Source organism: Labrus mixtus, chromosome 6 (assembly GCF_963584025.1).
Source record: "Labrus mixtus chromosome 6, fLabMix1.1, whole genome shotgun sequence".
Lineage (NCBI taxonomy): Eukaryota > Metazoa > Chordata > Actinopteri > Labriformes > Labridae > Labrus > Labrus mixtus.
The window spans coordinates 12277689-12292459 of record NC_083617.1 but is presented as its reverse complement, the minus strand read 5'-3'; the positions used below and the strand labels follow the sequence as shown (position 1 = coordinate 12292459).

Sequence of the window (14771 nt, the reverse complement as noted above, 5' to 3'; positions counted from 1 at the left end):
TAACATTAGTTAATATTATCTATATTGTTAATTGGGCTTTATTCTGGGTTAATTTATTTTCAGGTTTCGAAATTTAGGCCCTGCACTTTAACATTATTTATTTTGAATGATGACGGGGAAAACAATCTTCATCCAATATTTGCCAGAATATCTGACCTGTAAAGAACAACTGTCTGTTAAGAACTACAATACATAGTTACCTTTTATTCGCAAACTATAATATCGGAAAATTAGACGACAGCATTTGCAAAATCTGACCTCTGCATGTATTTCTGTTCTTTAAAACTTGTAATCAGTAACTTTTATTGTATTTGAAAAGAAATTTGATTCTACGTTATCTCCGAGATAATGCTCATTTAGTTTTCCACTTCTAATGAAACCTTAGTTTGATTAATACATCATGGCATTACATATTTCTTCAGATTTATATATATTTATATTTGAATCAGTATGTTTTTTTATAATTTAAATTGTTTTCTCTTTTTTGTGTTAAATGGTCACACTTTTCTCAATCCTTGTGACTGCAAATAGCACTGATGGCCTTTTTGTTTTTCAGAATGTTCCACCTGAGTTGTCTGTATGTGGCTTTGTCCTGGCACAGTGTCTCTCTGTTAGAGCCCTTCAGGAGATGCTGGCCCACAGCCAACACCTGTCTACAGAAGTAAGAGTCTTCTCTTCTGTCTGTTTTCTTCTCCTGTCTTGCCTTGTCTTCTCTTTCTTTTTCTCTTTCTCTTCTTCTTCTCTTTCTTGTTCTCTTCTTCTTGTTCTCGTTCTTTTTCTTTTTCTCTTTCTCTTCTAATGTATTTCAATACTCAAGAAAAAGGTATTACCTGATAGGTGTCAATGTAACTGTGACCTTCACACTTAAGATTGACATAACCAAACAAAGCTCCCAGGTTAAGGTGACTCTTTTAAAAGCTGTGCAAGGAAAATTAAAATAATGTTTTACTTTAGTAAAGAATACTGTCAACTGTTGGATCCATGATTTTATCATATAATTTATACATAAGGGAAGTGCTGAAGTGACAATGTTCACAACACTGACACATAAGTCTATATTGGAATTAATCAGTTTGTCTTTACATAAAATAACAAGTGAACAGTGAAATATTTATCATTTTACAATGATTGTTTGTCCCTGTTTTGCTTTTGATTATTTTATATTAAATATTGTTTGCATTTAATCAGGATCATGTTTTTCTTTTCAGATTTTCTCACTTTTCCCCCTACTGTTTTTGTTTTCTTGTACTACGAGTTTTGTCTTGTTAATGTGATCGTGACTTACAGGTGGGAGCTGGAGGAAGCCAACGCACCCTTCTGTACGGCCAGGCAGTGTTGTTCCTTCACTCTTATAGCGGCATGGTGAGACGTCTTGATCCAATGCAAAAAGAATTGCTGAAGCTCTCAGTCTTGTGTTCACATGTAAACAGAATATAGTTCAATGAACTTAAAAAACTAACTGTAATCATGTCTTTTTAGTATCTCAGCTGCTTGTCTTCATCTCAGTCTTCAGCTGACAAGTTGGCTTTTGATGTCGGTCTACAGGAGGATAAAGCAGGTAATTGTTACTTGATATTTCAAAACAGTGGTATTTATTTTGTATTTTTTAATCTCAACCCTTTCTTCAAAACTGTGTGCTATTCCACCACATTTCTTTATTTATTTTAAAGCATGTGTATTTATAGAACCTGAAGTCTGTGTTTTTCCTCTTTGTCTCTCAGGTGAGACATGTTGGTGGACTGTCCATCCAGCATCCAGACAGCGATCAGAAGGGGAGAAAGTGCGTGTTGGAGATGACCTCATACTGGTCAACGTGTCTTCTGAGAGGTATCTGGTGAGTCGCTAAAGGGTGAATAATTAGTAGAAGATAAAAAAAACTAAGATCTGAGATGGTCTAAAACATGAATTAAATACTTGCATACTATTATCTGTTCAAAGTTGATTGAAGATGTGTTTTTATAAGTTATTTTAAAATGTATTTCTTTATTTCTTCTATGTTTCCCCTGAGCATTGCAGATAAAAAAAAACAATTGTGGTGGGTAATCTTGGTTCTGCCGGCCCTGGATGAGTTGTTTGGCATAATTGTTTATAATAACAGCTGTTGGAGTAAATCAGCAGAAATCACAAGCTCTATTCATCGTTGATTTGCTCATTTGTGTTGGATTTAACTGATTATTATTCCACACACATAATCCACAGAACATACAAATTGGAGGAGATGCATATTCAAATACCCCGTTATAACTGCATCTTTAAAGGTCTGTTTAAAACTTTTTGTTGGGGGGAAAAAATGGAAACAATTTCTATATTTCCTCCCCATGAAAAGCATACATAAATACCCCACCACTCTCACTTTCAATGAATCAACAATATTATAATTTTAGAAAAGTGGCTCGATGATATTAATAACAAACAAACAGAAAACAATATAATGTGTGTATTCTTTTTTAAACACATTTTCACAAATAAAAACAATGAAATTAATAAAAATACGGAGAAGAAAAGCAGCTGACTTGTCTACTTGCAATGTACAATTTTATTTTTTGTTACATAATGCCTAAGAGGCTCTGGCTTCAGCAAAGATCCTTTTAAGCAGAAATTTCAATAAGAAAATCAAATAGCTTTTTGTCATAATATCAAGAAGAAATACCCAGTGTGAAAAATGGATCTAACCTAAAGTTAAGAACTCAAATCAGTGTCATCCTCTTTTGACCATTCTCAGGGAAATCCAAGCTTTTCCTATAAAAAATATTGGATTGAATGTGAAAATACTTTATTTCACCTTCCAATCATGATCCCTTTTAAAATGTAGCTGTTTGGTAGTTTAAGTCTGTTTTGATGATTTTCATTTGATATCTTCCTAGCACCTGTCCTTTGGCACTGTTTTTGACAACAAAAGCTTGAGTGACAGCCTGATTGTTAATGCAGCCTTCCAGCAGACTCTCTGGAGTGTTGCTCCCATCTGCTCTGGAGGTGGAGTTGCTCAAGGCAAGTTTGGTTTCCTTTTTGGTCTGCTAGCATATTGAAAAACAAACAATCAATCTCAACAACTTTGCTGCCCAACTGACTGTTGCATCTTAGAAATATGATTTTTTTTAAACGTAATATTACAGCTTCATAGGATAACTCACTTTAACTGTCCTGAAACTGCTGTATGGGATAACTGAGGAAGAGTTATATTCAAGACAAAGTCGACTTCAAAGATGTTATGTTTCTGTTCTGATTACAGGATATCTGAAGGGTGGTGACACATTGCGGCTACTCCACAGCCACAGTGACGCATGTCTGACTGTTCCATCCATAGAGAAGGGAGAGGAGCTGCAAAGGTCAGTTGGAAACATCAGTCTCCTCACATCTCAGCTGAACAAAATGTCCTTTACTTCAGTGAACATGTCTGTTTTCTTAAACTAGGATCATGCATTATGAGAGTGGATCAGTCTGCAGCCATGCCCGCTCACTCTGGAGGCTGGAGATTCTTCGTGTTGGGTAAGTATACTGGATGCTGAAAGTGGGACTAAACAACACTGACTAACAGATGCACTTAAAAGCTTTAAAATAGTTACACAAGAAGGTCCAAATTAAACCTAGTTTAGTTTTAGTTGTTGTATGCAAATCATTGGAGTTGCAGGAGGGAAGTATCAGTGGATGGCTCTCTCTGTATTTATGTATAACTGACAAGCATGTGTTGCTCTTGCTCATCCAGCTGTAGGTGATCAATATATTATTATTATACACTTTATTATTATTGGAAATGGCTTTATTGTGTCATTGCTAACATTTACAGAGAAAAAGAAAGTGATGCACACATGTAAAAAGTCACTGATTGTTCAGACCATATTGGGAGTCTCTATCTTGTATCACACTCTGCTGCCCGCTGGTCACTGCCAGCAGAGTGACCAGAAATTCTGTTGCTGCTGTTTTCCTCACAAAATCTCTACAGAGTTGCTTGAAACAAATTCAATATCACTGGCCAAAAATGGATTTAGAATTGTGTGTCCCCTGCTCTGCTGCCTATTTCAAAATAAATAAACCCCGTTGTGAACTGCTTAGCTTCTCTTAAAGGAAAACAAAAACAAAAAACAGTGCTTTGATATTCCTCAGCTGGTGTGGAAGGCATACTTGCTGGGGGCAGCCTTTCCGACTCTGCCATATGACCACTGGGAGGTACCTGGGTTTGACAGAGGAGCGAGGCCTGCATCTGGTTGATCGGGACAGAGCTGATGTCAACACAACATCCTTCTGCTTCCGCTCTTCAAAGGTCAGGGGTCAACCTTTTTAAGGCTTCTGTAATCAATTCATAACCTGAAAGTTTCCACAAACTGAAGTCTTGAAGGTCCCCAGTGTAATCCAAATAAAAATTGCATCAGTTTGTTATCAAATAAATAAATTATATCTGTATGTGTAACAATGGATTTTGCTATTAAGGAGAAGCTGGACACTGGCAAAAAGACAAATATGGAAGGCATGGGAACCCCAGAGATCAAGTATGGAGACTCCATTTGTTTTGTTCAGCATGTAAACTCTGGGCTCTGGCTCACCTACCAAGCTATTGATGCCAAAACTACACGCATGGTAGTGGCTCAGAGAAAGGTAAACCTTTTAGATTGGAATCAATGTTTTTAACCAAAAGCTAAGGGCTCATTTTATATATAAACTCATGTAAGAATTTTCAATGTGAACATGCATGAAATCAAGCTAAACATGGAAATGGAGTCAATGGGAAATGATGTGTTTCCAGGCCATTCTGCACAGCGAGGGTCATATGGACGATGGACTGACGCTGTCCCGTTCTCAGAAGGAGGAATCCCACACTGCCAGACTCATCCGGAGTGCTACTCTCCTCTTCAGTTGCTTTATCAGGTACTGCATACCTGAACTTGACTTATTCAAAATGCCAAAACATTTTTGAACACCATGGGAAACTCTGGAATAACTTAAGGCTCAAATACCATGTTATGTTTTTTTTTCTCTGAAAAACAAACAAACAACAGTCGATAATTTTTTTTTTTTAAACGTATGGTACCTGTTGGATGTGTGTACGGATTGTAAAGTCTAGCATAGACATCATAGAGATGTTTTAGGTCCAGTCATATCTGACATTTTTAAACTGGCCGGTCTGAGCCCGATGAAGAAAAAAGATTTGGAAGTCTGGTATTTTGATTTTTTGTCGGATACTGTTCTATAACCCCTAATGAACTATTAAAATATTATTGTTATTCCCATCCCATCTTTTTGTCAGGAAATTGGATGTTTCTAGTCAAAACGAACACGTCATGTCTGCCAGTCTGCCAATGGAGAAAGTCACACAAAGTCTGCAGGATCTGATCGACTATTTCCAGCCTCCAGCAGAAGGACTTGAGCATGAAGCTAAACAGAACAACTTGGCAGCACTAAAGAATCGGCAGAACATGTTTCAGGAAGAGGTAAATCTAAACATTAGTAGTACCATAATTCATGGATACTACATGTGATATGTTAGTTACTTTTACATAACTATATATTCTCTTTTCTTCTAAGGGAGTGTTAGACTTGGTCCTGGATTGTATTGACCGTCTGCACCAATATAGTACTGCTTCTCATTTTACTGAGGCTGCACAGATTGACACAGGCGGAGAGTGGGAGACGATTCTCAACCGTTTCTATGAGCTATTGGGTGAGAACTGAGTATATATGACTCAGTGCCACTTTCACATTTTTGATAATGACACAACAACATTAAATATCTACTGACACAGATATCACATGTTCAGTTGTTGTTTTCTTATCTGCTAAACTATTATTTTGAGGTATTTGACCGAAACACCAAAATATAATCATGGTATGAATTTCTTGTATTTTACAACAAATAAATTGGTTCTGTTTGAGTCTGTCTGAGCGTTGTGAATACTCAACACTTCTCTGTTTTCTTTCTTTCTTTCTCAACCTTCAGCTGCTCTGATTAGAGGAAACCCTGTAAACTGTGCACATTTTTCAGCTTCTCTAGACTGGCTTATTAGCAAACTGGAACGACTGGAGGCGTCTTCTGGTTTGTTTCATTTGTGGCATTCTATCATGAATAAATATTTTTTGTTATGATAATTTGATACTAACCCTTATTTGAGTTGTTTTAGGGATAATGTAGGAAAATATGCGAGTTACACCATGACATCTCTTGTACATTATTTTTGAGATGATGTTATATTTCACTTCAGTTAAATAATGAATTGTATAATTTCACATACAGGAGTCTTGGAGGTTCTGCAGTGTGTCCTGGTGGAAAGTCCTGAAGCACTCAATGTCATTAAAGAGGGACACATTCATTCGATCATCTCTTTCCTGGACAAGCATGGATGCAACCACAAGGTAGTGTTGGCCTTTTGTGCTTCTGTGAAATACAAATCATAATGTGCATAATAAAAACCAATGGAAGCAGAAGGAAAACTTCATGTTTTCTGTATTTATTTGCTAAAATGCTGCAGCGGGAACTTTGTAACAGGGTTCCCGCATGTCCTGGTAAACTTTGAAAACAATTGACCAATTTGCCAGTCATGGAAAGCACATTGAAAATGACAGAAAAACCGAACATTTCCCTGAAGTTCTTGTGCTCTCCTGTAGAATGATTTAAAGAGTCTCATAATTTCATATTAGAGTTCCCAGAAACAAATGGCACTGTCATCTGAAAGGGCTTAATTATGTACTAAGAATAGATTACAGGCTGTAGTCACATCACACAGTAGCACATGCAGGCTCTATGACACTAAAGGGCCTTTCAGATAGGATGCGGTACGCACTGAGCTTGACCCGGAGTAGGGCCCAGAGCAAAAAGGGAGAGCACACACAAGCAAAAAGCAACATCGCGTGTTGCTAGGTGACCAAAACAGTAGTCGGGGGAAAAAAGCTTGGGAAAGTAGCTTCTGCCACAGCACTATGTAGGCCTACGTGTCCACTATTGAGAAAAAAAAACAGACTTTTCTTCTGCTGCCGAGGGGGAGACGAGCAGCAAAGAAAAGAAAGAGGGTGTTCATGAAATCTTCAGGGCACGTCAGGATGTGGGAGAGTTTAGGCTCGTACAGGAGCTGCAGCGCTAAAACGAGTGACACACATTTCTGCTGCTGTTTAAAAAACAAACTGTTGGAAATATCTTTCCAAACATGAGCTTTCTTGCCGATGTCCCGGTAGGTCTTAAAACTAGGCAGCGAGGAGATACGCTCTTGCGCGGAGCAACACAATAGACAAATGAAGGGGCTGGACAGCGGCGCTCAGCACCAACCGCGTCCTATCTGAAAGGCCCTTGAGGCAATTTTACAACTGTTGATGCAGTTGCAATGACAGGACAAGACAGATTGTGTTTTTACTGTGAATAAGGGAATAATATTATCTGTATCAATAATAAGTGTTAGAGAGAAAAGGGGATGAGCTGGCTGCTCTTGGAAAACTCTTGAAAATCTGCATGACAGTATCAAAAAACTACACTGAACTCAATGTTACATTTGTTGTCTTTAATATTGACCTCTCTACTGGATGATTTTGAGTCATTTATAAACATTTGTTGTCATCATTATTACTATGATTATTTTGACTAAGGCTGGAGCAAGATACTTTAGTTGGCTCTTTTTTTTTTTACATAACCTAGTTTTTATTTTTTTGAGAAAATAAGAGGAAACATTGTTTAGGTTATAAATGCCCAAACAATAATAGAAACATACTTGTGCTATACATCTGCAGGTGTTTTCATTATTCTATGATCAATTCTTCATAATTTAAAATCATATAAGAGTTCATGGTTATAACCATAGACTGCTCATCTTCTGAATCAGACTTCCAAAGATTGTACGATGCACAATGCTTTCCTATCATACCAGTCAATTGTCACTGAAAAAGTCCTTAAAAAGGTCCTGGAAAATGATCTCTAAAAAAAAGTTGGAACCCTGATGTACGTGTCAATATTGTCTAAGAAATGTGCATGTTGTTGAACAGATATCAGTGCTTCACTAATGCATACACATGGGGAAGAAGTGTTGTGGCCCTATTAGTGGTTTTTGATCTCCCTAATGCGAGACCACATCATGTGATTATGAAGCTTTTGCTGGATGAATGCTGACAGGTTGTGTTTCAGGTGCTGGAGGTGCTGTGCTCTCTGTGTGTGTGCCATGGTGTGGCAGTGCGGTCCAATCAAAACCTCATCTGTGACAACCTGCTGCCAGACCGAGACCTGCTGCTCCAAACACGTCTGACTAATCAGGTCACCAGGTACAGTTTCAAGTGTTTTCTCTCAATATGACTTCTCCGTCATTGAGCGAGAAGCGGGTTGGCTCCAGCCCCTCCACTTTTTACAGAGAATGTGTACATTTTAACCATCGGCTGAAGGTCTGGATATAAATGCTTTTACACGTTTTAATGCAGCCAGATGAAGCTACCCTCAGATTGATTGATGCCAATCAAGTGGTGCAAAAAAGTGTATGTATGTTTGTGAACACTTCTAACAGTTCAGTCTGAATGTCTTCATAGAGAGACTGTGTGTTGAGAATGTTTCGAGTGCTTTGTTAATCAGTGACGTGGATCAGCACTGTCAGTCCAATATCGGATCCGTAAATTACATCAATATCAGACCCGACACCGATATAAGATCGGATCGGTCCCATCTCTACACACAATACAGTGACAGTGAGTTATCATTTTTTTATAAAGCCTCATTTTTGTTTAACGAAAATGATTCTTACATTTTAGTTTTCGTTAACGATAATAACCTTGGTTTCCATTTTGCCTTTCCTTTGGGTCATATTATTTTGGCTTTTACTCCTCTACCTTTCTTTTCCCTCACAGCAGCTGCCTTCTTTTATGATGTCTTTCTTTACAAGCAGCTCATTCTGTTCCTCAGGTCTTATAGCTTATTTTGTTTCATATTCTTCGCACCTGCCTGGTCCATTTCCCAGCTCTCCCTTTATTTTCGAGTAATTTCTCATTCTATCACTTTAACTTGTTGTTCAATAAAAAGTCCATTAGTATTTTTTCCTTTCATTCTTCTCATCAAATGTCTTTCTCTTTTTCATCTTCACCTCCTCCCACACCACATTAAGTCAATTCTTACAGATCCCGTTTTTTTTCTTTCATTTTTTTAATCAAATCTCTTATTCCATCTTAACCAAGTTTTACCAAGTTTTGGTGTGGTGGTTTTTTTCTTCCATTCTTCGATTTCCCTCCTGTTGTCCACATGTGTTGTGCCACATTAAGACCTGGCATTTATTCTCTAGACACTGTGTAGGTCAGCAACTTGTCAGCAACTTGTTGGTTTTCTTTTTCACATGCCTTTCCCTTTTATTGTTTCAAACTATGCTTCCAGATTCTTTCTGGTCATATTATTTCACTGTTCGTATTCAAAGATCAAATGGCTGTACAAGAAACTGTTTTTATAGTTGTTTATTAATAATATTTAGCATTTTTCAATACATTTTCCTGTCATATAAATGCTTTTATCAGAATTGTTGAGGAGTATTGATGCTCTTGTTAAGATGTTTTTTTTTACTGTACACTACTCTGCCTCAGCATGAGACCAAACATCTTCTTGGCTATGGGGGAAGATTCAGCCCAACACCGGAGGTGGTACTTTGAGCTAGTTGTGGATCATGTTGAGTCCTTCCTCACACCTGAGCCCACACACCTGCGTGTTGGCTGGGCATGCACAGAGGGTTACCAGCCCAGGCCCACAGGGGGTGAAGCCTGGGGAGGTAATGGGGTGGGAGATGACCTCTGCTCCTATGGATTTGATGGACTTCACCTCTGGTCAGGTGAGGATGACTTCGGATGAGAGATATAAGGCTCAATGTACAGGATAAGAACTCCTGGTGGAGGTTGCTCACTTTGTATGCATGTATAACAGCATGGATCGGGATGCGATTGAGGTCCAAAATTAATGCTATTTTGTCCATTTAGGCGCACCGTAACTAAGCCACCGCACTGACAGCAGCGTCTCTCTGGGAAAAACTAAACTAATATAAATAGACTTAATATGAACTTTGTTTTATTTTAGGCATTAGGTTTTAACTTAGTAAAGCTTGGTTAATCTAAATGCAGTTCTGATTTTTTTAAGTTAGGGTCACTCTAACAACTCAAAAACAATCTCTAACAATACAAAAATCAATCTGGACACGGATAGCTTTGAAGGCTGTGACTCTTGTATATTAGGCTGCATGGGCCGCAGAGTGAGCTCTCCACTCCCTCACCTGCTGAAAGATGATGATGTGGTCAGCTGCTGCCTTGACCTCAGCGCTCCCTGCATCTCCTTCCGGGTCAACGGTCAACCTGTTCAGGGCATGTTTGAGAATTTCAGCGGAGATGGACTGCTTCATCCTGTCGTCAGCTTTTCTGCCGGAGTCACGTCAGTAGTGGAAAGATGTTTTTTGTTGAATTTGTCTATAAGTCTTAAGATCACCATTAATGTGCATTTTTGTCAACATTCATGCTTCAGTCCTTTGGCCCTCGATACATCCAGTAATTGCCTACCTTTTCCTATTTCTGGCAATCAGGGTTCATTTTCTGTTTGGGGGTAGGCATGGAGAGTTTCGTTTCCTGCCCCCACCAGGTTTTGCTCCATGCTCTGAAAGTTTGCTCCCGAGAGTTAAGCTAAAAGTAGAGCCCTGTCACACATACATCTTTGATCATGACAAAGGGAAAAAAGAGCTCATTGGCTCCTTGGTACCTGCCACTCCAGCCACCTTTACTCCCATGCCAATGGATATCAGCAAGGTAAGAATAAGCACAGATCAATCGTAATCCCCAATGTGTTGTATAGTTAAATATTTAATATGCATGCCTCATTAACGCTTTAACCACATAAATAGATTGTTAGTGCTGAAATGTACCTTTTTGATGTAGTTTATTTACTTTTTCATAATACTATTCTCTCGTAGGTGGTATTGCCTGTACAACTTGAGGGTATCCGAGATAAATTGGCAGAAAACATCCATGAACTTTGGGCAATGGACAGGATTGATATTGGATGGACATATGGACCTGTAAGAAAATTATATTGCATAAAATAAATAACAAATAGTCATCATAGAGACACCAGCTTGGCAATATCAAACTATCACATACTTTGTAAGAGAATAGTACAATTAAAAGTTTGTGCTTAAACCAGACTGTACTAACTTACCTCTAGTTCTACTTTATTTTTTAGTATTATTTTCTAAATGTAAGATTTTGTTCTTTAGGTGAGAGATGAAACAAACAGACACGATCCCTCTCTGGTGGAGTTTTCCAAACTTTCAGAGCAGGGGAGGAACCAAAACCTTCAGATGGCTCAAGACACTCTCAGGTGAGCTCTACTATCTGCATTGTGCAATAGCCTATCTTTTTTTCTACCACATTATTAACAGTAAATACTTTATTGAACACTTTATAGATGAACATTAACAGACCTACCATTCAAATTTTACTCTTACAACTGATCATTATAAGCTTTGTGCTAGGGGTTTGTTTTCATGTTTCCTGATTGTTTATGTTTGCATTGGAGGACTCTGCTTGCCTTTGGTTTCCACATGGGCCTGACTGATTCCAGCGCTGAGGAAAGAGTCAAATACACGAGAGTGGCTGCCAAGTACGTGTACATGGTTAATTTTACAACTAAATGCTTGTTCTTTTGAGCCCTTGCAAAAAGCATGGACTGGATTTAAAAAGTCTGTTTTGGTCATGTTGTTGCCACTTGGAGTTTAACCCTTGAGTATAATTTGCAGTCTTGACACTCATTTACATTTTTTTCATTCTGCTTCTTAGGTATGAGCAGCCCAGTGGCTATAAACCTGCCCCACTAGACCTAAGGCAGGTTTTTCTCAGCCCAACCCATGAGGAATTGGTTAACTTGCTGGCAGAGAATGATCACAATGTATGGGCCAGAGAGCGTATCAAGCAAGGATGGACCTACGCAGCCCAACAGGTTGATGTTCTGTGCCCTTTCTTGCACTATAATGGAGAGAAAATGCATTCAAACGACTTCTTTCCAGTCAAAATATTGTTTAACTAGTTATCCAAATAAAGTAATATTTTTTCTGTATATTGTCTCAATAAGAGAAAAGAAAGAAAATCCCAACAACACAGTACGTCAACACAACAATGATTCTGCTCAAAAATAGTTACACATCATTTCTCTTTGAATCTGCATTTTCAGGATGTGAAAGCCAAGCGGAGCCCGTACCTTGTGCCATACAGTCTTCTTGATGAAAGAAGAAGAAGAGTGAGCATGGAGAGTGTTAGAGAGACTGTTTGTACCCTGTTAGCTTACGGTTACAGCCTGGAGACCCTCAACCACAAAACGAGTAAGTCTCAAAGCCCTGTCATTAATCTAACATGATATAGCTCTGTTCATTTAACTTTTATTTATTGTTACAAGCAAAATATAAAGAATGTGAGTTTATTTAAGATAAGGCTCTCTTTGTTATTAACTATATTCATTCATAATAAAGTGGCAACATATTACAGATTATATACTCTGCACAATGTGTTAACTTTGTATGTCAAGGATACACTCCTCACTGTGCAGTGAGACTTGAATACAAATCTGCAACTTATTTTTCCTGTTTCTTGGATTTATAGCCTTATTATCAAACCCTTATCATTTCTCTGTGGAGAAAGGCAGAGTGTTCAGACCAGACAAATCATACGCTGTGACCCAGGGGAAGTGGTACTTTGAATTTGAAATAGTGACTGCTGGGAAAATGAGAGTGGGCTGGGCTCGACCCGACTATACACCAGATAAGGAGCTCGGCTCGGATGACCAGGCATTTGTCTTTGATGGATTTGAGGTGAGATATCCAAATGTCTCTGTTCTTAATGTGCCATTAACAAAAGCTTGCTTGTAATAAGCCAGACATATCTATGTGATTTTAGTATAGCCCTATGTGAATTCTTTTTTTTTACCCTACAGTCTAGAAAGTTAGCATATGACTTGGTCTAATAAAAACTCAAAATTAGTTTTCAAACTCTAATCACTGTGATGTCAGAAGTTACTTTGGAGAGCAGACTGAAACAGAACTTAAGCTCTATTTAAATTAAACAGAAACAAGCTCACAGTTTATTTATATTCACGTCTATGAATAAAATGTCTGTTGTTTGTCCTACCACACAGCTGATCAGATACATCAAAGTTGCACTAATATATGATATGTAACAGCACCGGTGTCACACATGATCTCAGTTGGCTACATAAAAAGGCACAAAAATAGAGGATTGGTGTACATGCCAGCCATTAACACAAGGGACAAAGACGAAATGAATCACAGCCAAATGATTCTGAGCGCATCATCCTGTTCTGTTTCTTTTGCTTTCAGGCTCAGTGGTACCATCAGGGTGTTGAGCCACTGGGACGACCATGGCAGAGAGGTGATGTGGTGGGATGCCTGGTGGACATGGCTGAATGCACAATGATGGTCACGCTCAATGGAGAGATGCTGTTTAATGACAGAGGATCAGAACTGGCTGCCAAGGACTTCGATGTCAGAGACGGTTGGCAAGAGTTTTGAGTTTATACAGTACTGTACGGATTAAACTTGAAATAGTACATCAAGCAATTTTTCTATGAGGCTCGCAAACTGTTTTTTTTTTTTTAAGAAAATGTAACCTTAATCCAAGTCTAAAATAGTTTTCAGAATAACATGTTTTTGTTTGTCTCCCTGTTTTCCAAGGTTTGTTGCCTGTGGTCAGTGTTGAGGTGAACCAGGTGGGGAGGCTAAACCTTGGTCGCCAAGTGGACTCTCTGCAGTACTTTACAGTGTGTGGCCAGCAAGAGGGTTATGATCCTTTTGCTGCCAACATGTCTAGAGACCCAGCCCTGTGGATGAGTTGGAAGCAGCCTCAGTTTACCTCCATACTGCCTGATAATCATAATTTACAGGTTAGTTTACATACAGGACTGTAGGCTGTCTTCCCCCCTTGCAGCTTGGTTAATCTTTTATTAACCATGTAGTGCGATGCACTAATTTGCTCAGTATTTCAACAGACGCCTCCCTGGAATTCTTGGTTGCTTGGATCAGTGGTTAATTGACAGCACTGATCCTGAAAATCTTGTTCAAATCTCATTCAAGGTCACCAGAGTCAGTGGCTCGACAGATTCCTTATCCAGCCTGAGGGTTTCTCAGCGGTTGTTTGCACACCATGGTGGAGGCAGTGAGATAGGCTTTTACCGGCTCAGCATGTCCATTGAATGTGCTGCTATCCTTAAGAGCCCTGCAGGGGGCGTGCTTCCTGTGGCCTCCAACTCTCTCTCTCCAGGTTCAGATATTATTACATCCTATTCCTTATCCAGCTTAAGGGGGTTAATGTACTCAAATAACACGTGGCAATACAAAAAAATATATATTTAGTGCTGTATTAGTAGTCAGATGTGGATAGCAATTCATTGAAGTTATCCAGATTATTTTCTATCATAATGACTGACATTCAACCATTGTGTCCTTGATGAGTTGTAAAGCTAAAGCTCCCCAGGGCCCTGCTGTAATTAATCCCGCTTGTCCTTCTAGGAAGAAAAGATCAGGAGGAGGTGGACTCTGACTTTGAAGTTTTGATGAAGTCAGCCCACAATTTTGCGGGCTCAAGAGATGAGCTCAATCATAAGGATCATAGTCACGACAAAACCTCAAGACTGAAACAACGGTAGGCTGTAGAGACATTCAAACATGGATGAACTGGAGTTATGTCAATATGATTTTGAATATGGAAAATAAACAAAAAACATATTAGGGTCAATCAAACCACGTAGAATAAGATATTAATCTGTCAGCAACTATGAAACTAAGGGATAC

At 38.7% G+C, this 14771-nt stretch overlaps 1 protein-coding gene across 1 annotated transcript in view; it reads left to right on the top strand.

Moving 5' to 3' along the window:
- Positions 1-14771, top strand: part of ryr2b (ryanodine receptor 2b (cardiac)) — a 66519-nt gene that overhangs the window by 3137 nt on the left and 48611 nt on the right. Inside the window, exons 3-31 of the mRNA XM_061040017.1 lie at positions 557-661; positions 870-896; positions 1288-1362; positions 1480-1558; positions 1722-1834; positions 2865-2988; positions 3230-3326; positions 3412-3486; positions 4102-4258; positions 4426-4590; positions 4739-4860; positions 5240-5423; positions 5518-5653; positions 5930-6025; positions 6224-6342; positions 8096-8229; positions 9523-9764; positions 10162-10354; positions 10503-10722; positions 10887-10991; positions 11190-11293; positions 11492-11575; positions 11752-11911; positions 12143-12290; positions 12568-12776; positions 13302-13476; positions 13656-13864; positions 14055-14241; positions 14490-14622. Of these exons, the coding sequence (XP_060896000.1) occupies positions 557-661; positions 870-896; positions 1288-1362; positions 1480-1558; positions 1722-1834; positions 2865-2988; positions 3230-3326; positions 3412-3486; positions 4102-4258; positions 4426-4590; positions 4739-4860; positions 5240-5423; positions 5518-5653; positions 5930-6025; positions 6224-6342; positions 8096-8229; positions 9523-9764; positions 10162-10354; positions 10503-10722; positions 10887-10991; positions 11190-11293; positions 11492-11575; positions 11752-11911; positions 12143-12290; positions 12568-12776; positions 13302-13476; positions 13656-13864; positions 14055-14241; positions 14490-14622 (3977 nt within the window). The remainder of the gene's footprint in view (positions 1-556; positions 662-869; positions 897-1287; positions 1363-1479; positions 1559-1721; positions 1835-2864; positions 2989-3229; positions 3327-3411; positions 3487-4101; positions 4259-4425; positions 4591-4738; positions 4861-5239; positions 5424-5517; positions 5654-5929; positions 6026-6223; positions 6343-8095; positions 8230-9522; positions 9765-10161; positions 10355-10502; positions 10723-10886; positions 10992-11189; positions 11294-11491; positions 11576-11751; positions 11912-12142; positions 12291-12567; positions 12777-13301; positions 13477-13655; positions 13865-14054; positions 14242-14489; positions 14623-14771) is intronic.